At 52.7% G+C, this 27,019-nt stretch overlaps 1 protein-coding gene across 1 annotated transcript in view; it reads right to left on the bottom strand.

The window, feature by feature from the left end:
* Slit1 (slit guidance ligand 1) overlaps positions 1 to 22,046 on the bottom strand; it is a 154,927-nt gene extending 132,881 nt beyond the window's left edge. The window contains exons 1-3 of the mRNA XM_005335276.3: positions 21,433 to 22,046; positions 1,896 to 1,967; positions 187 to 258 (exon numbers count right to left, since the gene is read on the bottom strand). Of these exons, the coding sequence (XP_005335333.3) occupies positions 187 to 258; positions 1,896 to 1,967; positions 21,433 to 21,629 (341 nt within the window). The 5' untranslated portion in view covers positions 21,630 to 22,046. The remainder of the gene's footprint in view (positions 1 to 186; positions 259 to 1,895; positions 1,968 to 21,432) is intronic.
* Between the last annotated feature and the right edge of the window lie 4,973 nt (positions 22,047 to 27,019).

Below are 27,019 nucleotides of genomic sequence, written 5' to 3'. Positions count from 1 at the left end.
ACCTCTCCCCTGGCTGCAGCTCCGCCCGCTGCAGGCTCCACTGTGAAGCACAGGCAGGCTGGCTGGGGGCTGGGGTCTGCCCCCCAGGGGCTCCCTCATTGGTTGCATCTGCAGCTTGACTGCTGATCCCCTTTATGCCCTCCCCAGCGCCCCCCACCCCCGAGCCTGCGCCCTGCCAGTACTCACAGCCGCTCCAGTTCCTTCATGTCATCGAAAGCCCCTCGCTCCACCGCCACGACCTGGTTCTCCATCAGCTGCCTGGGGCGACAAAGAGACAGGACAGCTGCAGCGTCAGACCAGAACTCCCGGAAACAGCTGGCACCAGGGAGGAGCTGAGGCGAACTCTGCCAGGCGACGTTGGCACAGGGGCAAAACAGGAGCCGTGCCCAGGCCTCACACAGACCCACGTCCCAGCCTGGATGGACACAACCTTGCCAAGTCCCCAACACAGGCTCCTCAGCACACCCAGGTTGACAGCAAGCTGCGCATCCTGCCCGAGCCCCAGGCTGACCCCTCTGAAGCTGCCTGCCTCAGTGGGTCCCAAGATGTGCCCCAGGGAGGCTCTGAGCTGCTGGTGCAGGTGCCCTTATTTAACCCAGAGGGCACATGTCCGAGAGGCAGAGCGGGGGGCAGGGGGTGTTGCCCAGTATAGAGAGGGGAGCTGTGCCCTGGGCAGAGCCCAGCATGCAGCAAACCCCCCACCCCCTGCAGAGCTGGCACCCCCATCCCCACCCCGCCTGGCCCCATCTGCTGAAGAAAAGAGTGGGTGCCCAAGCCACTGAACCACCTGGCTCCGTGGGACTCTGCGTGGTGTCACCACCAACAGGCTCAGAGACCAGGGTGTCCAGCTGGTGAGGCAGCATTTCCACCAACAGAGGGACTGTTATGTGATCATTTTTGAGGGAATAAAGTATGTTTTTCTCCTGTGTTTTCCCCTTTCCTCTCTCAGGTGACTTATGTGTCCTAGCATGGGCCACGGACAGGGTTTGGGGCAAGGTGGGGGTGGTACAAATATCAGGAGAGAGGGGGACCGCCCCCAGACCCAGAAGAGGGAAGGGGTCGAGGTCGGTGGGTTCTGTTGAAGCAGAGACCTCTGCCCAACAACTTGTCACCTTGGACTTCAGAAAGGATGGGCCATAAGGTCCCCAGTTCCTTCAAAGACCTCAGAACTGCAGAGCAGTTCTAAAAGAACTGAGACCCCAGGATCCTTGCACTATCCTGGGAGTCAGGGGTGAGGGACTTTGTAACTGTCTGATGTCCAGGTTCATAAGAACCCTGGAGACTGTTCCCGGCTGAACTGTGCCCCAACCCACCCACATCACTCCACATGCTGAAGCCCAGCGCAGCCATGGGGAGACAGGGCCTCGAGGGAGGCCGGTGAGGTGAATGGGGTCAAAGGATGGGCCTTACCAGAGGACTGGTGACCTTACAAGCAAAGCAAGAGGCACCACAGACCTTCTCACACAGAGAAAGCCACGTGAGGACCCAGGTGGCCATCTCCAAGCTGGGAAGAGATGATGCCCACCCTCCAGCACCTTGATCTGGGACTCACAGCCTCCAGAACTGTGAGGCAGCCTGCGTAGGCCCCCAGGAGCTGAAGCTGACTAACACAGAGACCTAAGAAGTCTTCGTGGCCGCCAGACTTTCCCTGGTCCCCACCCCGGAGGAGCCAATGGACCAGCCCTTCGCCATGCCCCGTTTTTCAGCCAAGAGGTGAGTGAGAGGCGCTCTGGGCTGGGACTCAACCTCCCCGCATCCTGCTCCCAGAGGTCCCAAGACTGACTCCACAGTGGACAGCCCTTCAACCACTCTCCAGGGCTCTGCCCGGGGCCCCAAGGCCACTGCCAGGGTCGGAGTGGGAGGGAGGCCGTGGGGGAGGGGCATCCTGTACTCACAACACCCGGAGCTGCTTGAGCCCCGCAAAGTCATTCTTGTGGATCCGGGTGATGTTGTTGCCGTTGAGTTCCCTGGTGGAGAAACGGGAAAAGGAAACGGTAAGATGCCCAGGGTGGGCTCCCGGCTCCACCAACCACCTCGCCAACGGGGCTGGGGGCTTCCGGCTCAGCCCCAGACCCCAACTCTGTGCCCAGGCCCAACAAGCTGGGGCCTCTTTTCAACAGATGTCACACCAGCAGGGAGGACAAGGCCAGGGCACATTGCTGAGAGTGCTGCAGAAACCAAAACCACGGTCCCTGCCCCAAGGATCCCAGGCTAGATGGGGGGACAGGACACTCAGGCAGGAAAGAATTCAGAGGCCAGCCCATGACAGGCTATTCTGACGACATCCTCGCTAGTCATCTGTGCCCTCACCTATAAACAGGAATGACAACTGTGTCCACTGCAGAGGGCCCCTTGGCCATCTGGTCCTTCCTCCCATCCAAGGGCACATCTGCTCCTCCCTTGACCCCTGGATCATTCCCTGGGCACTTTGGACATGAACCTTACTCAGGCCATCTCCGCCCCACCTCCCACCTGGCCTCGAAGAGCAGCTCCCTTGGCCTCTGTGGGGTCACTCCTCTTCCCCCAAAGCCTGCTCGGCCTCAGCAAGGCAGGCCACAGCAGCAGGGAGGAGCTGCATGTCCCAGAAACCTCCTCCTCTGAGCCACACATAACACACGCTCAGACCTGGCTGCATCCCTAGCTGTCCCCTTCAGCATCTAAGTTGTCCCCCCCTACCCCAGGCAGCTCCCACTCATAGCCACGCTGTCTCCTTTCTCACCACTGCCACAGTCACCTGCATGCTTTGCATCAATCTAAGTTCCCCCACCCCAACACACACACACACACACACACACACAAACACCATGTTCACTACAGCTCAATCTTCTCACAACAAACTTTGGCTTAAATTTCCATGTATGGCCACCACCTCAACCCCAGTCCAGCTGGTAGATGACAGAACCCACAGCACGGCCTCTGACTGTAGGGCCCAGGCTTTCAGTCCAAGCGGACAAGCCAATAGTTCCTTCAACCTGTCACTCTCTCTACCCTTCTCCTTCTCAAGTCTAATTTCTTTGGATATAACTTTTTCAGAGTTGAGATAATTCAACAAGTATTTACTGAAGACCTGACCCCGAGGAACAGCTGAGAAACCTCATCTATGTCTACCGGGATCTGAGAAGGGCTTCGTGCCCTCCATATTGGCACAGCCTTCCCCCAGCCAATCACATCCTGTCCTAACTGCTGTAAGGACACTTTCTCCATGTGATGCAAGCTCTTTCCAACAGGAAGGTCTTTCCACATTGAACTCAATATTCTTCCCCGGAACAGTCACCAATCTGCTCCTTCTGCAATGTTCCCCAGACTTTGGGAACATCATAAGCTCTTTAAAACTGGCTCCCGTCCCAACCGAGCAGGCTTCCCTTGGGCCATCCTGCTGAAACGTCACCCCCAAGCCCAAAACCGTGGCACTTTTGATTGTCTCATTCTCCTGATTATAAAAGTGTGTTGGCAGTAGATTGGAAGGGCAAACCTGTTAAACAACTTAAATGGACATCAACAGAACACCCACCGCTTAGTTGAGCTCAGCACCTCCATGACACCAAGTATGGAGAAGGGGCTTAGCCATCGGAAATGGCCCAGGTCTGCCCCTACTGACAAGGAAAGCCGTCCCCGACCCGAGATGTGGAAACGGGTTACAGGACAACCTGTGTACTAACAGCCCCTTATGCAAACCCCTCCCCCCACACACACACACACCTGTACAGGTGAGTGCACAGGTGAACTGGGACCTGTGTGCCATCGATTAATGGCTAACTGCTAAGTGTGGTGAGACGCGAGGTGACTTTCTTTTTATACTTTTCCACATTGCGATTTTTTTCAAAGATCTTCTATGTTGTATAAGCCAATGAAATAACCAAATTATTGCATTTAAAAATAAGAGTAACATATGCACATTCTTGAAATTTTTTCAACTTTCTGAATAAAGGGGAAAAAAAAGAAAATCCTGCATGAGCCCATCTCTAAGAATAATTCCCATTAACATTCTGGCACCTTTCCCTCTCAAGTCTGATTTCTTCGGATATAGTCTTTATAGAGTTGAGGTAATTCAACAAGTATTTACTGAAGACCCACTGCAAGGTTCCAGAGAGAACAAATGGGACACAAGTATCACCCACTTCCACAGCTGACTCCCTGTTTGTCCTCTTAAGGTTCTGACCAGCCACAAGATGACCCAAGCTCTTGGACCATTGTTTTGATACTTTGTTTTGATATTTTTCACTTAAAAACAATACTGCAATCCGGGCGTGGTGGCATGTGCCTATAATCCTAGTGGCTTGGGAGGCTGAGACGGGAGGATTGTGAGTTCAAGGCCAGCCTCAGCAACAGTGAGACGCTAAGCAACTCAGTGAGACCCTGTCTCTAAATAAAATACAAAAAAAGGCTGGGGATGTGGCTCAGTGGTCGAGTGACCCTGAGTTCAATCCCTGGTACCAAAAAAAAAAAAAAAAAAAAAAAATTACCATATAAAGCTGAGTGGGCCTTTCAGAGCAAAACGCTCATAGGAAAGGAGTCCGTCTGTCATTGGTCACAGGAACTCTGACCAATTTTATAACCACTCATTCATTCCTTCCTTCTCAAAACAACCTTGGCTTACAAGGCAGTTGACTATGATAATATTTCCATTTCACAGATGGCAAAATGGGGGCAACGACAAATGCCAAGACACGACTGACAACCTGTCAGACATGGAACGGGGCATCACTGAGGATGGAATTCCCATTAGGCCAGGTGGGGGTGGACAGGCTCACGGGGACTTCCAATGCCATCTGGCACCTGCCAGCCTCTCTTCTCACCCTTTTGTGCCACTGCCCCTGTGCAGACACTGGGACACATTCCTTAGCCCAAGACCAAGCCCTCCTTCCCATTCCCTACCTGTCACTCCAGCCCCACTGGAGGGAAGGACTGGACAGGCAGGGAGAGGGGACAATGAGGCAGACAGCAGAGCAAACACAGCCTCTCTCCCCAGAGGCCCTGCTGTGGTTCCAGAGAGGACTGTCGCCAGAGGCCAAGGCCCACCTGCCTGCCCCACACCAGCCCTGCTCTCTATGCCAGAGCTAAGTGCCCTCTCTCAGGGGGATGCCCCTACCCAGCAGGCAGCGGCAGGACAGAGGCAGAGCTCACGAAGCCCCCGGGCCTGAGGGCTGCTGCGTACCGAAGTGTTTTTCCACTGAGGCTGAGAACATGGCCTCTGCGAGGTCCTCCCCACCCCCAGCAGGGTGGCCACCAGCAAGGAGCGCCCAGCCTGGTTCCAAACACGCTTCATCTCCCGCATCCTCACAGCCTCCTAGGAGATGAGTCCCGTCCCCTCGGACGTGCTGATGAGGAAACTGTGGCACAGGCTGGTGGAAAACTAACCCAGCACCACGCGACGGATAAAGCGTGAGGCCAGGGTCGGAGGCGGCCAGCGTGATTCCAGGTGCTTTCCCTCCACCATGACCCCTCCTGTGGCTGGACTCTCCTCCCGTCGTCCCCCTGTGCCCTCACCCCGTACCCTGGACAGAGCTGAGAAGTCGTGCGGCTGCTTTGGTCGTGAAGCCCTTGCTCTGGAGCCCCAAGGCCACTGACCTCTCTGTGCGGGGCCAAGCTAAGTGTGCTCTTAGTGGCTAAGATCTCGAGCTCTGGAGCAACTTCTGCTCCCCCCTCCCACTGCCTGTGTGGCCTTGGGCACGTAGCTTAACTTCTCTCTGTGCCTCAGTTTCCCCATTTATAAAATGAGGGTGATGATAGCACCCGCCTCTCCGAGGTGTGGGAAGGCTTAGACGCCTCCCTATTTCTAAGACACCAAGTACCACGCCTGGCGCACCTATAGCGCTCTCTTTCAGGATTACCTGCGATTATTTTATGACTACTGTCATCGTGGGGGTTATTTTCCTCAAGGACCACAGCTCCCCCAGGAGGTGCTGTCCCCAGGTCCAGCAGGCTAGTGACAAACCGGCTGAGCAGGAGGAACCAGTTTCTCGGGCCCCAGGATGCTAAAGACCAGGGCAGATGCCCTCAAGTGGTTCTTTCCCATGAGTCCATGGCACCCTTCTCCCTGAGGAGGAAATACACCCTGGTGGCCAAGGGCCCCGATCTCCACCAGTCCCAGTGGGGCCCTGGCCTCAAAGGAAAAACCTCAGTGACAAAAGATTCTGGAGAAAAATCCTCTGAAGTAAGTTACCAAGGGAAAAAACAAAGACTCACGAGGATTTCTCAACTCCTCTCAAGAAACAAATATTTGGTGGCCAGCCTCTGGGGGTTTGTGACAAACCAATTGGACTCTCGGATTTCCTCAGGAACAGACACCTCAGGCCCTTCCCTCGAGGGTGACCTGGGAGCTGCCTGAGCTTTCTTCACAAGCACTTCTCACCCTGGAGCTCCTGCCTCTCTGGTTCCCTCCAGGACCAGAACGTTCCCACCGTGGCCCAAGCCCCTCTGAAGAAACTAGACTCCTCCTGCCAGGTCACCCAAAACCAAACACTCTGCTCCAACTGTGAATGAGACAGGCCTCCTGGGCTGGGAAACTGCACACCTCGGCTCTTTCCTTTGAAATCTGACCCTGGCCAACTCCCGAGAAGCTGAGTGTCTGCACAGTCAGGCAGGAGAGCTCAGGGGAGGCAGAATTTCCCCTCCAGGCTCTGCCCAGACTGCGGTCCTGGGGCCCAGGGCCCAGCACCCCATCCGCAGGCAAGCCCAGCCAGCTCGCTGACACCCACTCCACACCTCCACCCTGCGCCAGCAGCCCTGCAGAGCCGCCAAATGGGCTCCCCATGTTTGCCCTGGCTCCCCTCCAATCTGCTCTCCAAGCCACAGCCGGAATGGTCTTTACAAGCTGCAAATCTGATCATTCCCTCCCCACTTAAGCCCTTCAATGCATCCCCATTGCTCTTGGAATCAAGACAAATCTCCTGACCATGAGCTACAAGTTCCATGTGGCCTGCCCTATGCCCACCCGGCCGGCCCAAGCTGGCCCTACCCTTCCTCCTGAGACCACCCCCTGTGGCAGGGCCTTTGAGCCTGCCATCTCTCTGCCTGGAATGCTCCCTGCTTCCCTTGGCTAAGCCACTCCAACTTCCCATCCTCTCAGTAGACGGAGCACCCGACTCCTCTGCTCAGGAGCACGGATTGCTGGTGGTTTTTTAGGAGTTTGGAGGAGTTCTTGTCTGATGTCTCAGCCCCTGCAGAGATCAGACTCCGTGAGGACACGGCTGTGTTGGCTTTTTCTCACTGTCTCCTTGGGGCCTAACACAGCACAAGCTCACAACAGATGTGTCAATAAGAATTTCATAAAGGCAGGAATGGATTTACATTAAATTGACATATTGCAAATCATTGGATTGAGTGGGTCTTCCATGTTTCCGTGTTCCCCGACTCCAAGAAAAAAGAAAAAAAGAAAAACATGAATTATTAAATGCTCTCCCCAAATTGATATCACCCCCCCCCAAAAAAAAAAAAAAAACTCATAGTCAGAAGATGCTGCCCTCCTACCCATACTCTCTGCGCTTCCAGGTCCTTCCATCCTCCTAAGTGAGCCCAGTATGTGCAAGAGAACAGTGTCCTTAAGTCCAGCTGCGAAGCAAGAAAGCCAGGCCATTCAGGACCCCTCAGCAGACAAGGAGGAAGGAAGGGGCTCTTCCTCCCACTCGGGGGCTTCCTCAGGCTTCAGGAGAAGCAGGGAACAGGTGGAGTGGGCCAGCATCTTCCAGGGGCAGGCACTGTCCTGGCGGTCTCAGAATCACTAGCTCCATGTCATTCTCACATCAGCCTCAGAGGTGGGTCACTGACGCCATCCGACAGACAAGGAAACCGAGGCTATCCTTAAGCAGCAGTGTTGGGGAGCCAACCGAGATAGCTCGCTCGGTGCTTCAGCTGCAGAGCTCAGGCCGTGGCAGAGCTCAGGCCTGCACTTGAGCCCAGCTCCACCCTAGATATTCTATAACCTTGAGAAAATACTCTTCTATGACCTGACATGGTTTGTCCCCTCCAAAACTCATGGTGAAACCTAATCCCCATTATGAGAAATGAAGAGATGGGACCTTTAAGAAGTAACTAGAACTATGCACTCAGGAATGGCCTGATCCATTCGTGCAATGAACGGACTATCTCAGAAAGTGGTTTTGAGCGAGGCGTGGTAGCACATGCCTATAATCCCAGCAGCCAGGGAGGCTGAGGCAGGAAGATCACAAATTCAAAGTCAGTCTCAGCAACTTAGTGAGGCCCTAAGCGACTCAGTGAGACCCATGTGGCTCAGTGGTTAAGTACCCCTGGGTTCAATCCCAGGTACAAAAAACAAAGAGTTGTGTCTACTATAAAGCCAGTTAGACAGGTTTCTTACCATATAAAGCCCTGTGTCACCTTGGGATTCTGCTAGCAAGGAGGCTATCACCAGAAGTGGCCCCCTTGACATTAGACCAGAATGAACCCCTTTTCTTCATTACGTCAATACATCTGATAATGTGCTATTCACAACAGAAAGTGGGCTAAAACATGCTTCAATCTCTCAGCCTCACTTAACCATCCACAAAATGGAGACAACAATGTTATGTACCATGAAAGTGCCCAGCTGGTGCTTGGTGAGGGCAGCCAGGGGGATCCTGGAGCATTGGATGGGGCAGGGGGTCCTAAGGGCCCAGAGGGCACAGCCATGGATTTCAGAGGGGTGAGGGCTGGTGGAGGAGGGGACAGCTCTGGTGCAGCTGCGAGCCTTGGCCAGGTGTCAAGGGACTCTGGAGTCAGGAGACCTGAGCCCAGAAGGCTGTGAGCCAGAGACTGCCCCCAGGAAGCAGTGGTTGTGCCTCCCAAAAAACAGAGGCCACTGACCAGCCTGCCTTGGCCCTCGGAGTGGAAGACTGACTTTTCCTCAGCCCCTTTCCTGGGAAAATACTAGGCTCCTCCATCCGCTTCAACTGACCAGGCTGCCCCCCTCAGCCTGAAGCAGCCCACCCTCCTGGCTCTGCCCACCAACACATCTGCAGGCCTCCGTGTAAACAGCTCTTCCTCTCGAGCTGCCTCCCTGTATGCCCACCTAGCTCCAGGAGAGCTAAGAGGACAATAGAGCTGGGTTCAACACGAGGTCCTTGGTGAAAGGCCAGCCCACCCCCGGTAGGCTTGGAAAAGCAGAGGCCACACCTAGCTGCCCACCGTCAGATCCCCAGCACCTACAAGGGTGTCTGGTACACAGTAGGTGTTCACTAAACAGGCCAGTCCCCCCACAGAGCCCCACTGCTGCTGGCTCATCATGCCAAGCCCTGGCACGAATCCCCACCTCCAGGCTAGGCCTTCTCTACCATCCTCGGGCCTCAGAGGGTGACAATCCTGCTCCCAATCTCACAGTCCCCCAACCCAGCTGAGTCCACGGCCTGGAGAAGCCCAGGGGTGACTAGTCAGAGCCCCATGCCAGCAACACTTGCTGCCAATTCTGCGGCTCCAGTGCCCCAGGCTCCTAGAGACCCATCTCATTTCTCTGGTTTCAGCAGTAGTCCTAGTTATCCTAGCTCCACTGACCAAGCCAGCTGGTTTACGAAGCCTCATACTAGTACCTGGCTCTGAGGTTCCTTATCAGTCTTGATCTACAGATGAGGGAGCATAAAGGATTCCAGAATTCAAGTTCAAGGTTACCCAGCTGATGGCATGTCAGGCTCCAGGGCCAAGCTTCTTTTTCCCCCCTGTGTGTATGTGTGTGCATGTGTGTGTGTGTGTGTGTGTGTGTGTGTGTGTGTGTGTGTGTGTGTGAAAGAGAGAGAGAGAGAGAGAGAGAGAGAGAGAGAGAGAGAGCTAAAAAAAAAACTATGAGTGCAGTGGTGCACACACCTACAATCCCAGCAACCTGGGAGACGGAGGCAGGAGGAGTGCAAGTTTAAGGCCATTTAATGAGATTCTATCTCAAAATAAAATTTAAAAGGGCCAGGGAGGTAGCACTTGACATAGCACTTGCCAAGCATGGGCAAGGTCCTGGGTTCAATCCCCAGTACTGAAAAAAAGAAATTATGGTAAAATACACATAACATAAAAACATCTGAACTATTTTTAAGTGTACAGTTCATCATTGTTAAGTATATTCACCTTGTTGTGCAACAGATCTCCAGAACTTTTTCATCTTGCAAATCCAAACTCTCTATTGTCCTAGAGTCCCTCCAACCAGCCCCCAGCCCCCACTGGGAACCACTATGCCTGCTCTCTATGCACTTGACGACTCCAGGTACCCCATGCAAGCAGAATCATACCCTCTTTGTACTTCTACAACTGGCTGATTTCCCTCAGCAAAATGTCCTCTAGCTTCACCCATGGGGTAGCACAAGTCCACATTTTCTTCCTTTTCAAGGCTGGAAAATATTCCACTGTCTATATTTGTGCATTTTGCCTATCCATTCATCCACCAACGGACACGGTGCTGCTTCTACCTTTCAGCCACTGTGAACAGCACTGCTCTGAACACAGGTACATGTGTTGAACATATGTATAAATACCTCTGGGAGACCCTGCTTTCATTTCTGTGGAGTATATAACACCAAATGGAACTGCTAGACGTAGGTGGTAATTTTACTTCTAAATTTTTGCCATTCATGTCCCCCAGCAATGACGTCCTTTTGCCTTCCGCGTCAATGCCAGGGTTCTGACTTCTTCCCATGCTCATCCTGTTTGTTATTTTCTCTTGGGGGATTTTTCTTCTTCTTTCTGGTAGCGGCCATCCTAACAGGTAGGACCGGATCAGGGCCCAACTCTTAACCCCAGTTCCATGGTGCATTCTGTTCTGAGGGCCAAGCTGTGCCCCAGTCACTTCGCTACTGAGGCCAGCTTGCTCTTGCTGATCCCCTTCCTTGGTCTGGACCCCACCCCAAAACCACCACCCTGTAGTCAGGGCCCCACGGACAGCCACCACAGGCCCCAGCCACCCGCTCACTGCCCACCCAGCCCTGGAGAGGCTGCCCGCCCACCAGGTCCCTGATGCTGACCACCGGCAACCCCACCTCCCCACATCTCCCCGACTCTGCTCGCTGCCCTCCACCTCTGCAGCAGAATCCCAACACTCCCTGTGCCAGCCTGCAACTTGGGCTCATCCCAAACATGTTCATCCAGGAATCAGTTGTGGCAAATTTGCCTCTAGACCCTGTGCACTTACAGGTGCTTTGTAAGAGACAAACAAATGAATGAAAGGAACGGGGCCTTCTCCACGTGCATAAGTGGCCAATTTAAACCCTAAACACAAACACATTTCAGAGCCTCAAGCCTCGGCCTCTCGGGGAATGACCTAGCAGCTGGCTGTTTGACCCTGGGCACATGGCTCCACTCTCTGAACCTTCTCCTCATCTGCAGGGCAAGGCTAAGTACACCTTCCTCCCAAGTCTTTTGAGAGCACAGATGAAGCACCTCACTGAGCCTGCTCAAGCCAGGGCCTCTAAATGGTGACCAAAGACACACGGACGCCCTCTCACTTCTCTCTGCCTCCATCCTTCTCTGACCCATCTCAGCCCTCCCCCTTTCCTCTTTCCCTCCTGCCCACTGCCCACTTGTCCCTCCAAGCAAGCAATTTTCCAGCTCCAAGCTTGTCCTCCTCTCTGCAAACGTCTCCACCGCCCACCCCCCACCATCTGCCTCCCGCCAGGAAACTCTCCCAGGAAACTGCTCCGCCCAGCTGTGCAGTGACCCCGTCCCCTGTCCCTGCAGCTCTCCTCCTCAGATAGACTGTCTGCTCCGCACAGTTGGTCCTCCTCCCGACTCCTCAGGCCTCTGACTGCCACAGTAACTGCTGGCCTAGGTTCCGTGTGCAGACATTCAGCCCATGTTCCTGTGCACAGGACAGGCCGCCGCTCGGCCACCATGGCCAGCTCCTCTCTGCCCCTTGCCTGGTGCCTGAGCTCTTCCTGGGGCTAAAGGGAGTCCTTCCTGCAGCCTGGAAGGATGTACTGTCCTCACGGGGACCCCGGCACCAAGCCGGATTTGCTAAAGCAAAGATCAGAACCCATGAAATGCCTCACCAAAAGTTAAAAAACTCATTGAACACCTAGAGGTCGGGCGCTGGGACTGAACCCATGAGTGCTATACCACTGAGCTACATCCTCAGTCCTTTTTATTTTTAAGACAAGGTCTCACTAAATTATTGAAGGTTTTACTAAGATACTAAGCTCAACCTCAAACTTGAGATCCTCCTGCCTCAGCCTCCTGAGGAGCTGTAATTACTGCACAGGCATGTATCACTGCACCTGGATTTTTTTTTTTAAGTGGGGTCTTACTATGTTATGTTGCCCAGGCTGCTGGTCTCAAATACCTGGGTTCAGGTCTTGAGAGTAGTTGAGACTACAGTACATGCCACTGTGCCCAGCTTCAATATATATATGTTAAGCATCAATTATATGCAAAGCAACAGGGATATAAAGATACATGAGATACAGTCCCTATCCTCAGGAAAGTCAAAATCTTAGGTACCCATCAGAAAACCACCTTATTAAAAAGGAGTAAACTTCTCTTCCTTACAGAATTCCAATTTATAAAAGAAAGAATCAGGGACCTAGAAAATTTCAATTAGATAATAATTATACTTTTTTTTTTTTTTTTTTTTTTGGTGCTGGGGAGTGAGCCCAGGGTCTTGTGCATGAGAGGCAAGCACTCTACCAACTGAGCTCTATCCCCAGCCTCAATTAGATAATAATTATTACAGGCAAGATTTATTAAGGGATGCTAAAATTAGTAGGTGAGAATTTTGTGTGTGTGTGTAATATTGAGGATTGACCCCAGGAGTGCTCTACCACTGAGCCCTTTTTATTTTTTGAAACAGGGTCACACTAAGTTGCTGAGGCTGGCCTTGAACTTGCAGTTCTCCTGCCTCAGCCTCCCAGAAGCTGGGATTACAGGCCTGCACCACCCCACCCAGCTAGTAAGTATGAACTTGAGGACAAAAAGGATATTGCATAGTCTCAAATTATCTGCCCCCAAATACTTATGGCTTACAAAAGAAGAGATCTATCACTTAGGATGGAGACGTTGGCAGTCACCCTCCTGACCAGGATATGAAGGTTAACATCACCAGCAACAAGACACATGGCTGACGTCTACTCCAAATGGATGGACTGAGAAGGGCACAATATCTCTGTGACATTCCTTCCAAAAATGTCTAGTCTCAATGAAATCCTGAAAACACACTAGACAAACCCAAACTGAAGAACATTCCACAAAATAACACTTTCAAGAAGTGTCAAGATGATGAAGAGCGAGGAGAGGCCGAGGAGCTCCCAGAGACTGAAGCTTAGGTAGAGCTGGAGGGTAATGCATTAGCAGAAGCCTAGACGGAATACGGGAACAGAAAAGGGACATTTGTCAAAAAAAAAATAAAAAATAAATAACCTCGCAGAGGCAGAATAAGGTCTTGGTTAATAGAACTGCAATCACGCTAATTTCTCAGCTTGGTAATTGTACTACAATTACGCACAATGCTAATGTTGGGGGAAGCTGGTGGAAGTGTACGTGGGAATTCTCTAGATGATTTTGACAACTATTCTGTATCTTAAAATTGTTTTGAAATCAACTTTTTTTTAAGATTAAAAATACACCAATGACAGCAAAACTTGTCACAGGAAGCCAAAAATCACACTCACCACAACTAACAGGGCTTCCCACTCCCGGCTGGGCCCCCAACACCACCCTATTTCTTTTCTACACAAAAGCCAGGCAACAGAATTTCCTTAAGCACCATTTGCACTTGTCACTCTCTGCTCGAAACCCCTGGGGCCAGGTATTCAAAAGGTCTCCTCCAAAGGACACAGGGTGGTCTTGAAGGCCAAACCCAGGATCCCCCAAACATCAAAGAAACGATGACAGCAAATTATAAACCAGTGAATAAAATAATAGTCTTCACTGTTATAAACAGACACATGAGAGGGAGCAGAGGGTCAGCTCTTCCTGGCAGTAGAATGCCAACTGATAGGACGTTAGGAAATCATCAATGGAGGGTAACGCTAGTGGCACAAGTTAAATGAGGGACAGGTATGAAGAAGGCTGCGAAATATCTCCACAAATTCCTCCTAACAGGGGTTGGGGCTGGGGCTCAGTGGTAGCACACTTGCCTGGAAGGTGTGAGGCACTGGGTTCGAATCTCAGCACCACACAGAAATAAATAAAGGTCTATCAACAACTTAAAAAACATTTTAAAAAAAGAAATTCCTCATAACAGCATAGAAGAAAACAGGGACTTCTCAGCAGAGAGGCCAGGTACACACCAACTTAGCAAGGGACCAAAGTTAAAAGCACCAATATTAGGAAAAATCAACACCATGTACCTTCTGACATGACACACAGGTGCGTTTGTGTGTATTTGTTTAACATTCCTAACAAAACGCATAACTGGAATGAGATCAGCCACAAGGAAGGATTGGATGAAGCCAATCGGGGGACAGACTACAAAATAACTGGTCTGTACTCTTCGGTAATGTCAAGGTCAAGAAAAACAAAGGCAGAGGAAATATTCCAAATTAAGAGACTAGAGAGTTATGGCCACTAAATGTCCTGTGTGACTGGGGACAGGATTCTGGAAGAAAATAGTCATAAAAGACATTATTGAGGCAATTTATGAAATCTAAATATGAATTATGAATAAGTCATTATTGTACCAAAGTTGAATATTCTAATTTTGACAGCTATTGTTCTTATAAAATACACAAGAGCCAGATGCAGTGACGAACATCTGTGATCCCAGTAACTGGGGAGGCAGAGACAGGAGGATCAGAAGTTCAAGGGCAGCCTTGTCAACTTAGCAAGGCCTTCAACAACTTAGTGAGACTGTCTCAAAATAAAAATTTTAAAAAAAGAGCTGATAATGTGGCTCAGTGGTAAATCACCCCTGGGTTCAGTCTCCAGTACCAAAAAAATAAATTAAAAGATTCAAGAAGTGCTTTAAGGAAAATGTTACAATTCTCCAATCTATTCTTAAGTGGTTTAGCAAAAAAATTACATGTGATTGTGTGTGTGACATATGTTAAAGCAAATGGAGTAAAATACAAACGGCTGAATCTGAATGAAAGATATAAACTTTTACAACTTGTCTCTAAGTTTGAAATTATAACAAAGTTACAGCGAGCACAAGAGATCTTTTAGGGTGATAAAAATACTCTAAAATTGGGTTTTGGCCATGTTTGTACAATTCTGTTAATTTATTTTTAAAAATCATTGAATTGAATTGATTTCAAAAATTAATAAAAAGTTCTACACACACACATACACTCACACATACACAGGCGCGTGCACGTGCCCATATTCTAGCAGCTCCACATTTCCCAGCCTCCTGGCCTGATGCCCACCCCTTGCTTTAATCGCTTCTTGTAGAACTCACCCACACAAGTTTTGACTTCTCCGTGAGTCTGCTTCTCACTCTCCTTCCCAAATATATGGCACACACCGCGTGCCAAATCCTCTTAGCCTCCTTTCAGCTCTCTATTTGTGAACCTTCAATGTTCAAATCCCATCTCCAGGGCCAGGCACAGGGACACACACCTGTAATCCCAGCTACTCAGGACATTGAGATAGGACAATCTCAAGTTCAAGGCCAGCCTGGACAACACAGTGAGACCCCATCTCAAAAGAAAGAGAGAGGGAAGGAAGAAAGCCCCCCCACCCCAACCCTAGAAACTACAGCAATCCAACCTGCCTCCAAGCTGTCACTCCCACCTGGTGAGCTTATCACCCAAATCTCTGTACCCACGGGCCACTGACAACATGCACCTTACATGGATGAGCTCACTGGAATGTCACAGCCCAACAAGGTCAGTGCTGTCAGTGGCCCCATTGCACAGACGAGGAAACTGAGTCACTAGTGAGCTGCCCAAGATCTCCTAGGTGGTAGCTAATGGAGCGGGGATTCAAACTGGTCCATTCTGACACCAAAGCCTGTGCTGGTAGCTACTGTGCCGCGTGTCCCTACAGATGTCCATACATGTTTGTCTTTCTCCCCCGCCCAGCAGCAAGCTCCCAGAGGAGCGGGTCCACCCCAGACTCTCTGGATGCTATGCACAGGGCAGGTGCCCAACAGCTGTTTGTCCGCCACAGGCTGGGTTCCAGAAAGGAGAGGAGGGGGGTCATGAGCTCCCTCAAAAAAAGAAGCCAATTCTCCACCCCTAGCACAGCCCAGCTCCCTGGCTACTGCCCAAGGCCCGGCCGTCATCTGCTCTGGGTAATAAGTATTTGTATGGCGATAATTACAGCATTTGGGAAGAAAATCCCATTAAGCCAGAGCCCTGCCGAGCTGCTAATGCCGGCACAGAACTGGAGGCGGCAACTCCGCCAAACACCCCGTCTGCTCCCAATAATGCAGGAGCTGCCTGTCCCCACCGCCCCTGTTTGGGCCCCAAAAGAGCATGGCCGCCCCTGCTGACAGCCTCGGTGGCCTGGGCCACTGACAGCCAGCGCACAGCCTGGAGAAGGGGGGTCGAAGAAGGGCAGCCTGCCCCCGTGTGCTGCGGGGTCCCCAGTGGCTGCCTGCTAAGGACACAGGACAGCCATGCTGGGATCCAGCCTGAGTTGCACCCAAGCTCCCTTCTTGTCCCTGCAGTCTGTGTCTCCTTAATAACAATCACAGTGAGGCCATTTATTGGGCATTTGCTGTCTGTCAGGCCCGGTGCAATGGTCCTCAGGACGACACCACATTTCATCCTCAGGCCACCCTTTGGAGTGGCTCCTATCATCATCCCCACTTTATGGGCAAGAAAATGGTGTTCTGGGAAGCACACTGTCCTCCCAAGCACTTATCCCAGCTTGCAATTATGTGTTTATTCTCAGATTGTGTCGTTCATCTCTACCTCCCCTGCTGAATTCAAACGCCGGGAGAGAAGGACAGCTTTTCCTCCTGCGTGGCCCTATTCATCGCCACAATGCGGATTTCAGTAGACAGCGGCTATCTGTTGAATGAGTAAATTAAACCTCGTAGCTTGCCCAGAGTGCCCCAGCTGCTGAGAGCCAGAATGAGGCTGAAACCCCAACAGGTCAACTCCAGAACCATGCATCATGTCCATCCACCTTGCAGAGAGTCCCTGTTCCTTGTCTCTAGATTCCAGAGGACAGGGGCAAAGATGCCCAGGTCCAGTGACCACACACTCCAAGCAGACAGTGTCTACAGAGCAGCCTGCAGCACAGCCCATGCTCACGCCATCCCTCCCAGGCTCCCTTCTGCCCACTCGAACCTTCAGAAGCCTTTAGCTTGGGCTTCTCAAACAATAACAATTTTGTCACCTAATGTTTGAATCACAAAGCATTTTCACAAACACAGTAGTTAGTAGGAGTCATCCCCAGAGGCCAAAAGAAGGTTAAACCACCCACCAGGCCCTCTACAGCAATCCCTCACTTATTCCTTCCCATCAACCCGCAAGGCTGTCACTGTCCCCTTTTACATGCAGAGGAAATGGAGCCTCAGAGCAGGTGGAGAGGTAGCCCTAGGGCTCAGTCCTCAAGAGCCCAGCAATAAGCTCAGCACACTGGTGACCACACCAAAGCCTAGAGGTGCAGGAGCCTCTCACCCCACCAGGAGGCAATTCCCCTGCACAGAGCAGTCTCTACAGCAGGGGGCCACCGTGGGCTGCTCAGGCCCTAGTGTGCTTCTGTGGACCCTGACCTCACTCACCACAGTCTCATCCAATCTTATCTAAAATTCCAAAATCGTCCCCCAGACCCTCAGCCCCAGGGTGCTCTGGGCTGTCATCCTTGGATGTGACTACCCAGCCCTGCTGAATTGGACATCCCAGGCTGAGCTCTGAGGAGGCACAGACCTCTGCAGCATGCACGGAGCTAGGACAAGGTGGACAAACGGGACTGGTGAAAGGAGCAGGCCCCAGGATCTGACAGGCAGCAGAATGTGCGGGGCCTGAGGCAAACAGAAGCCAGCAGGCGACCTTCCCAGGGGCCCTGTCCTGCCTCTCCATCCTCAGATGATCTGCCGGAGGACCAGACAGATGCCTCTCCCTTCTCTGCAGCCACAAGGGAATCTGTGGCACGTTCAGAGTACAAGTGCCCGGGTGAAGGGTCAACGCCATGTCCACACATACTGCCTTCTCTTGTCACAGTCCTGGATGCTCTAGTCCAAAAGGATTTATTATTTTAGTATCAATGCTTTTGTTTTTTAAACCCAATTGAAAAACCAAGGTCCTTGAATGGAAGAAAAAAAGTTACCAGTGGCTCTGCTGGGTCCCTCTGAGCCTGGGTTCTACAAAGAGATGACACCTCCAGGCCTCCTCCAATGCCTCTCCCGCCGGCTCTGTATTTCAATCGCTCCACTATAGTGAATTATTTAGCGTTCTTTCCCTGCCCACCCTCCCTCGGCCCTGCAGCCCCCCTGGCTGAACTGGTTTCCTCAGCAGCTCTTGGGCCTACTCACCCTCTCCCCAGAAGTCCCTGCAGCAGACCAATGACAATTTCTTCTCACTGGGGGAGAAGTTATGGAATACGGGATCATAAAGTTGCCGGATCTCCCAGGCTGCCACAGAAGCGGCCCAAAGGACAAAAGGCAAATGCACAGCTGCAGTCCATAAAAATTTCACAGCCTCAGAGGAAGACGCTCTCGCGGGCTCCAGTGCTGCGCTGTGCCCATATTGATCACAGAGAGCATTTGCTGGTTATCTTGAGTCTGCCTGGGCCCTCACCAAGGCCTCGTTCAGGATGCTCCCTTCCTCTTCAAATGGCTCTTCCGAGGCCTGCCTGGTGAACAGGAGGCTCCTTCGGCTTTCAATGTCCTTTCCAACCCCAGGGGCTCTGCGTGCAGAGCAGAGATCAGACCTCTCCCACTCCCCCAGGATAACTCGCCCCCGGATTTCCACCTAGAAGTCTCCAAAGGAAAAGTCCAGATAGAGAAAGACCTTCCTGCCCTTTCCCAATCTCTCTCCAGCCTCCAGTCCCCTCGCATCCACTAGACACAGCAAGATGCAGCCCCTGGGACAAGCTGGTCCATTTGTCCTTAGCAGGCCTGGCACGCTCAAGCCTGAGGATTTTTTTTTTTTTTTTTTTTTTGCCTGAAGGTATTTTCTTTTTTTTTTTTTTTATTGGTTGTTCAAAACATTACAGAGCTCAAGACATATCATCTTTCATACATTCGACTCAATTGGGTTTTTTTTTTTTTTTTGCCTGAAGGTATTTTCTTTTTTTTTTTTTTTTTTTTTTTTAATTGGTTGACGCCTGAGGATTTGATTCATGCTGTTCCTTCTGCCTCCATTGCGTGTCCTCTCGGCTTGGCAAAATCCAAAATCCAATGGCTGATGGAACAGCCCATTCCTTGAGAAGCCCCTGTACCCCAAAAAGGGCTTCTCACCCCAGTGTTCTTAGTATCCCATTAGACTGCTGGCCTGGCCCTCTCCCAAGCACCTGTAGTTAGGAGTTCCCTGCTCAGTCCTCAACCACATGCCCCTGGAAGGCGGCTCATTCCTTTTGCAGCCTCAGCACCCAGGGCAATTTTTGGCTTAGTGAAAATTTGCTGAATTAAAATAATGAGGCTTCTTGCCCTATTTTATCATAATAGGCTAGTCCTATCACAATCAGATCTCACTTAAGGGAGCGTTATAACATACAGGTTCTTCCATGCATTACTTCCATCCTCACTAGAACCAAAGACCAACCTGTATCTGGCCCCATTTTCCTGATAGAAAGCAAGTTACTTACTTTAGTAACTTGCTCAAGGTCACACAGCTAATATTTGTCAGAGTTCAGGCTCCAACCCAGAGACTGACACTCCCAGAGCCCCAACTCTTTTCTCTTTGCTAGGATATTGCCCTTCGTTCCATCTCACTGATTGGAAAAAAAAAAAAAAAAAACTAGAGAGTTCATGAAAGTCAAGACACACCCTATCTTAAACACTAAAGGTGTTAAGAAAACTTCAAGAAGTCTTCAGGTGGAGAAGACTTCAAGATTCAAGATCCTACCACACAGGGGCGGCTCATGTGTCTCAGATCAAGGCTGCTACCTGGGTAACAGGTACAGGAGACAAGGCAAGAGGAACTGGGAGTAGGTCCAGAGAGAACAGACATAGAGGGTGACCAGGTGACTTCAGGGATCCTCTGGATAATGTCTGATGCTCATTTCCTCTCCAGGTCCACACAGGATAATGCACAGGCTGCCCCAAGAAAACCGGGTTTGGTCCCACTTCTCTCCACCCCACCATTTCTCCCCAGCCCCACAACACACGTGCTAACGCACACTCATGCACACGCATCGATTCCTATCTAGATTGCATGTAGATTGCAACTTCTCTGAAACCTCCACGGGAATGTTTCAGACTCAGGCAAGAAGAGTCTGGGGCAAATGTGATCATTAATTGCTGGCCTAGGTAGACTTTGATCCAGGCGACAATTCTCCCCAGGGTCAGCTGTCTGCACCCGAGAGCCATGAAAATGTGCTCAAAAGTTATCAAAATATGTACACCTTTCCTGAGAGCCTCGGCAGTCACCCTGGAGTGTGGAAAGGAGCTGGCAGGTTTCAAAGGAGCTAGCAGCCTTCTCCAAAGTCTCAATCAAAAACCTCCCCATGCAGTCACCCCTGCGAGCAGTACAAAGGCCCTGGCTATGACCAAAAACCTACACACACAGCCATACACAGGGAATCTCATGGCCTTACACTACTGAGGTGCTCACAGACACTAGGAACACACATGCTGCAGGAGAATATCGAAAACACCCTACAAGGCTCAGCAGGTCTAGAAAGGGTTCAGTTTCCTCAAGGATTCAGAAGTGGAAGCAAAATGATCTTTTTTTATGACTTGTCATGGTCAACATCTTTAACCTTGTGTATCTGCTCCAAGCTCCTGCTCCCTAGATCTTATTCATTGGGCTCCCAGTCTGAGACACACCTACCCTTCTTTGGATGTTGATCTTAACATGTTCCAAGCCCCAAACCCACAGCCCTCAGGTCCCATTGTCTGCTTGGGTTGGGGATGGCTTGGGGCGGGAGAGCTGACACCTGCACGGGAAGAATTCTCTAGGCTCTGGGGCAAACAATGGAGAGGAAGCCAGAGATCAGAAACTTCCAAGTCCACCACACCGGACTACCCATCACCAGGCGGGAAGCCCAAAGCACCCAAACCCACACAACCGCTTAGAACACAGCCCCAACCCCATGTGTCCAGAAGGAGACATTGTGCCTGGCGAGTGTGGGAAGCTTCCCTCTTGGGTGCCAGGAAAGCTTGCTGGCACCAAATCGCTGGCACCCTGGAGGAATAAAGTGCTGGCGCAGTGGGAAGGGCCTGCCTGTGCAGAGCGCAGGGTGCAGGTGTGAGGAGGGGCTGACAGCCCCGCCGAGGGCCCTTTGAATCCGGGGAAAGGGAAACAGCGGTGCTCCTGGCTCCTGGCTGGGGAATGACCCTGGCGGGCACTGACCGTCTGTTAGTTGGGAGCTCGAGCCCCACAGTCCTGCCCCCACCGCAGCCCTCGGGGGAGTCTGGATGGGAGGGCAACCCCGGGCTCCCTGCGGACCGCGGGTGGGGGCCATACTCACAGGCGCTCCGTGTTTCGTGGGATGTTCTTGGGAATGGCCTGCAGCCCCGTGCCGTGGCAGTCCACCGTGGTGCCAGTGCAGGTGCAGAGGGCGGGGCAAGCCGTGGTACCCAGGCGCCACGCGGCTGCCCACAGCAGCAGCCAGAGCTCGGGCCGGACCAGCCCCGCCGAGGTCCCCAGCCCGGGCGTCAGCGCCATGGTGCCCTCACCGCGCGTCCCGCTTGCCTGCCGGACGGCGGCAGCCGCTGAGCATCCCCGTCCGGGGCCGCCTCCAGGTGCAGCGCCCCGCAAAGCCCAGAAGAGCCCGCGGCTGGTGCGCTGCGCCCTTGCGGGCTGGGAGGCACCTCGCTATTCCCAGCGACGGCGCCTGGGCGCGGACCGAGGGAGGGCGCCTGGGGCGGAGGGCGCTCGGCTCCGCTCGGGTTTCTCGCGGCTGCGTCTCCCTCTCCCTCCCTCCAGCTCCCAACTGACTGCTGCGAAGGAAGAAAATGGGCAGGCCCCGCGCGCGCACGCACCCCGCGCACACACACACACTCACACACACGCACACACATACACTCACACCCGCACGCTCGCTCCCACCCGGCAGTCATCCATCAATCGAAAAGCACACACCAGGGCCAGACTCCTCCCCGCCCTCCCCCGGCCTCGACCACCGCCCCCTCCTCCCCAGCGCTCAGGCAGCGGCTGCGGCAGCGTCCAGTTTCAAAGGTGGAACCTCCGAGGCGCCGCCAGTGGGCAGGGGGCTGCGGGAGGAGGGGCAAGGTCGACCTGCCCGATGGGCTCTACGCACACGAACACGCGCATCTCTCTCTCAGGATATGGCCTAGGCTGCTGCTTCTCTCTCTCTCTCTCTCTCTCTCTCTCTCTCTCTCTCTCTCTCTCTCTCTCTCTCTCTCACACACACACACACACACACACACACACACCAAGGATGCACACATTTAGACGCAGACACTCAAGCATCCCTGGCCCCAGATGGTGATCCACAGGAGGAAGGGGATCTTTTTTAGCGCCTGGACACCAAGGCCACAGACTTGCTTTCCCCAAGGCTAAAGGGGCCCAGGCCTCAACAGACTGACATTGTCAATTATTGGTGAAAGGAAGTCCCTGGCCCCAGGTGGCTTCCCCAAGCCACCTGCCTTACTTAGCCTGAGATCTTGAAGACTGAGCCCTGCAGGGCGGCAAAGAGCCCGTGGGAAGTGGGGGATGGGGGGGGTGCTTCATACAAAAGCCCTTGGCCAAGTACAGTCTCCTTTTCTCCAATACATCTTCTTCCCAAGATGGCAGCACCCCACTTCTCCAGGGAAATTGAGGCCAGCACAGCAGGAAGAGAATAGCCCTGCACTGGGCATTTGCACAGGAGTTGTGTTTCTCTACCCAGGCCAGCTTGATGGCTTCCCTATTGGGGAGCACAGTGTCAGTGGGACTTGGGAATCCAGCATACACCATCCTCCATTCATATCAGTGCTCCTCCATTTCTGACAGGTGGAAACAGATGGAAAAGACTATCCTAGTCTGTCATCAAAGGGAGGCAGAGAGGGCTAGAAAAGGTCCCCGAAGCTGTGCTTGGGAGAGAAACTCAGGCTACCTATACAGGACCCCAAGCCTTACACCCTGGTGAGCTGGGATGTTTCTTACTCCAAGGTAGGTGTAGTGTTATGGTTTGGATGTGAGGTGTCCCCCAAAACCTCATGTGTGGGACAATGCAGGAAGGTTTGGAGGAGAAATGATTGGGTTATAGCCTTAACCTAGTCAGTGAATCTAAGTCCCTGATGGGATTTACTTGGTGGTAACTGGAAGCAGGTGGGGTGTAGCTGGGGGAAGTGGTTCACTGGGGGTATGGCTATGGGGTACGTATTTTGTTTCTGGAGAGTGGAATCTCCTCTCTGCTTTCTGATCCCGATGAGAGCCCTTCCCTCTGCCACATACTCTTCCGCCATGTTGTTCTGCCTCACCTGGAGACCTGAGGAATAAAGCCAGCTGTCTATGGATTGAGACCTCGGAAACATGAGTCCCTAAATCAACCTCTCCTCCCTGACAGTTGTTCTGGTTGTGTCTTTTAGTCACAGCGGCTGGGAGAGGAGGTGCAGAGCTGACTAAAACATGTGGGCAAGGATGTGAATGGGAAATCCATGTGGGGAGAATTCTCTGCAACCAGAGAAAAGACAAAATTATTCCTCAAACCCAGGACAGTAGGGGGCCTTGCTGGGGCTCTGGAGGACCAACCCTGTCCATCAGTCTGTCAGGTGGGGCCTGGTGTGAGGCTGCCTGCCAAGAGGGAGTGTCGGAGCTGCTCGGGAAGTTCCTGTCCCCACCAGGGCTGCTGTGGAGTCTCCCAGAAAGAAAGGGCTGGTCCCAAAGATGTCAGGCACAGATACAATCTGCCAGGTGGTGAGAGACTGGTGGGCTCCACAAGATGAGCCCCAAGATGAACCCCAAGACTCAGGGTTCTTCTTTTCCACTGCATGAAATTTTTTTTGGAGTACCTACGGTCATAGCAGAGGTAGAACTGTGGCCAGTCTGTCACAACTAACGTGGCTGATTTTTCAGGCTTTTGAGCATTCTTTTGAAAGTATTTGCACTCCCCTGAGCATGGCCTCCATCTTGGGTTATTTGGGCTCTGGAGCATCAATTCGTAACTCGGGGTAGATCTGGCTAGACCTAAGGACCCACCCGCCTCTGCCCTCATCTAGCAAACTGTAAGTGCTCTCCTCAGGCCTGCCCAGCCCCTGGCAGCACTCTGAAGTCCTCATTCACAGTGCCCGCTGTTTTGTTGACCCTACCCTAGCTGGAGCTCTGTTTGCCCTTGTGCTCCTTCCATGACACCCCTCCAGGGTGGGGCCCCACCTCTCCCCACCCCCTCACTTCCTCACTGGCGCTTACCCCAGCACCTGGCACTTAGTAGGCCTGTCACAGGCCGCACTCTCACTGTTGAAGATGTCTGGTCTCCCACCTTCTGCTCCAGCAGTGCCTCCCGGCCCCATGACCTCAGAGGGCCCCTAGAAGCCAGGACCCACGTGGGGAAGGGGAGAGTGTGGATTAGCCAGGAGACTTGCCCTGGGGTCTTCAGAGTGATGGAGTTAAGGGGTGTGAGAGTGAGCAGGAGGGTGCAAATCGGCCTTGACTATGGCTCCTGAGAGCTAGCCTGTGTCCTAGAAGCTTCCAGATTAGTCTGGACGGTGAATCCCAAGCAGGCCCTCAGCTAAGTTGTCACAGCCTGGCAAAGGCTGGCCTTTCCTTTGAAGGGAGGGAAGGAAGGAGGGCCCCCTCAGACCCAGGACAAAGACTTCTCCGCCAGCCCATCACGGGAGTCCCTGCCCCAGCAGCCGGGCAGCTCCCCAACTTGGCTCCCATCCATGGTTCCTCCACCCCAGAACCTGGCCAGCTCCCCAATTCGGGAGGCAGCCCGCCATGAATGAACACAGCTCATTAGCGTTCCCAGCACATTTACTCGTTAAACAACTGCCCGGCCAGCCGCACACCCCACTCCACCCCCTTTGCTTTTTCAATTTCCTCTCCCATGCCCCTCCCTCTGTGGGGTCTCTCCACCCCCTCCCTGCAGCCCAGGCCACCTGCTCCCTCTGCACGGGTGGGGAGGAGCAGGCCTGGCACATTGCTTCTGGCAGGAACGCTCCACCAAACCAGCTCTGTCCACTGGCCACCAGCAGGGCCAGCCCCAGAGGAAAACTTGGGTTCTTCTCCTCTCGGTGGTGCAAGCCTCCGCTGGAGATCCCTCAGTCTGTGGACTCTGCAGCTGAGGGCTACCTGCTCCTCCAGGAGAGACCCCCTCTCACCTGCAGCTTTTTGTAGCCCCTGCCAGAGCACCAGGAAGGAGAGAGGCTGGGGAGGCTGAGGGCACCGTGGATTTCCAAACTGCAGAGGGCAAAACAGGCAAAATGCCTGCTCCCCAGATACACACGATCATCACTTATTGAATATCCACATGACACATACACTGTGACTCAGGAGCTCATCACATGGAGAAGGGAGCCTTCAGTGAGCCGTCTCTTCATGTCGGCATGATAAGTGTGGTGACAGGGAATGCAGAAACCCAGAGAACCCCGAGGTGAGGACACAGAACGGGGTTGGAAGGCTCCCTGCAGGAAGAGCCATTTGTGACTTGAGAGACAGGCAGCAAAACTGGAGGATGGGCGTTTCTCAGCAAGCAGGACTGCAGGAGGGAAGGGCACAGGCCAGGAGCAGCCCTTCAATGGCAGGGGTCCATGTGGGGAGCAGGGCAGGCAGGGGGTGAGGGCTACAGGGATGATGGGGGTACATCCCAGAGACCCTGGTGCAGCTGTTCTCTGGCTTTACTTGGCTCTCAGAATTTACCTGACCTGTCCCTGTGCTCAAACACATGCCTGTTTATGTATGTGCTTGTTTATGTATCTCTGGAATCTGCTTCCAGGGAGGGGACCTGGGTGGTGTCGGGGATCAGTTTCAACACAAGCTTCCTTTCTACTGTTTGGGGTTATTGCCCTGTGTAGTGTGACCTAACTCCCCATCACCACCAATACACTGATGTCAATCCCGCGGGGTTCTTAGAATATATGCTGATTCCAGGAACCCACCCCAGGCCTTCCTAATCAGAATCTTCACTATTACAAGCTGGGGAGGGGGGAGGGGGTGCAATTCTAATGGGGAGGATTCCAGAGACCGTGCTCTAAGAATTGAGGCCTGTGTGCTGAGTTAATGAGTTTGAACTTGGACCTGAAAACTCCAGGGATCCCTGAAGGAAGGGGTCTGGCAGGGACAAAGGGTCCGAGGCCTCCTGCCTTTTCCTCTCCAAGCTCCACACACCCATTTAGCAAGGATGAGGCACATCAAAGAGAAAGAGAGTCAAGGGGGAGTGGGGTGGGGACAGGAGGTCAGAGCTGGAGGGGATTAAGAATTCATCAAATCCAAATACAATCAGTGGACCAGAGAGAGGAAGGGACCAGCTTCACATGGCAAGGAGTTGCAGAGGTGGGCCATGATGGGTCTGAAGCTGGCTCTGTTGGGCCACATACCTGGGAACACAGTGTCCAGTCCATCCTGGGCACTCCTCCTGACCCTGCCTCCCACAGAAAGACTAAGAAACCAGGAGTCCCCGGGGGAAATCTGTGCCAGCAGGACTCAGGATATTTTAGCTTAAATCTCAAAACCCTGGGTATACTCAGACCCAGAAGAGGCTGGACTGCTTGAGGCTCTCAGTGGCAAAACCTGGAGCAGAGACAGACTCCAGGACTTGAGATCAAGTGGCTTGTACAGCCCAGATGCCACCATGTGTGTCCAGGACAACCCTGGTAAATGAGAAGCACTGACAGCAAGAGAGAAGCAGAGAGGTGAGAGGAAGAAAGAAGAGAAGAATGGGATAGAGAGCAGGGCCCATGCAAGCAGCCATGAGTCCCTTCATTTATCAGACAGGGACAGTGTGCCAACCATGAGCCAGGTGCAGACAAGACAAGAGATTTCTCCTTGGGGTTCACCAGGCTTCTTGGACCTTGTTCATAACTTTTATAGAATTTTTTAAGTTTTCAACCGTCGTTTCTTCACATTTTTTTCTGTCCCCTTCTCTATTCCCCCTCCTTACACACTTACACAAG

The sequence above is a fragment of the Ictidomys tridecemlineatus genome, chromosome 1 (assembly GCF_052094955.1).
Source record: "Ictidomys tridecemlineatus isolate mIctTri1 chromosome 1, mIctTri1.hap1, whole genome shotgun sequence".
NCBI lineage: Eukaryota > Metazoa > Chordata > Mammalia > Rodentia > Sciuridae > Ictidomys > Ictidomys tridecemlineatus.
Note: the sequence above shows the minus strand (reverse complement) of the source record. Positions and strands in the feature narration are given on the sequence as shown.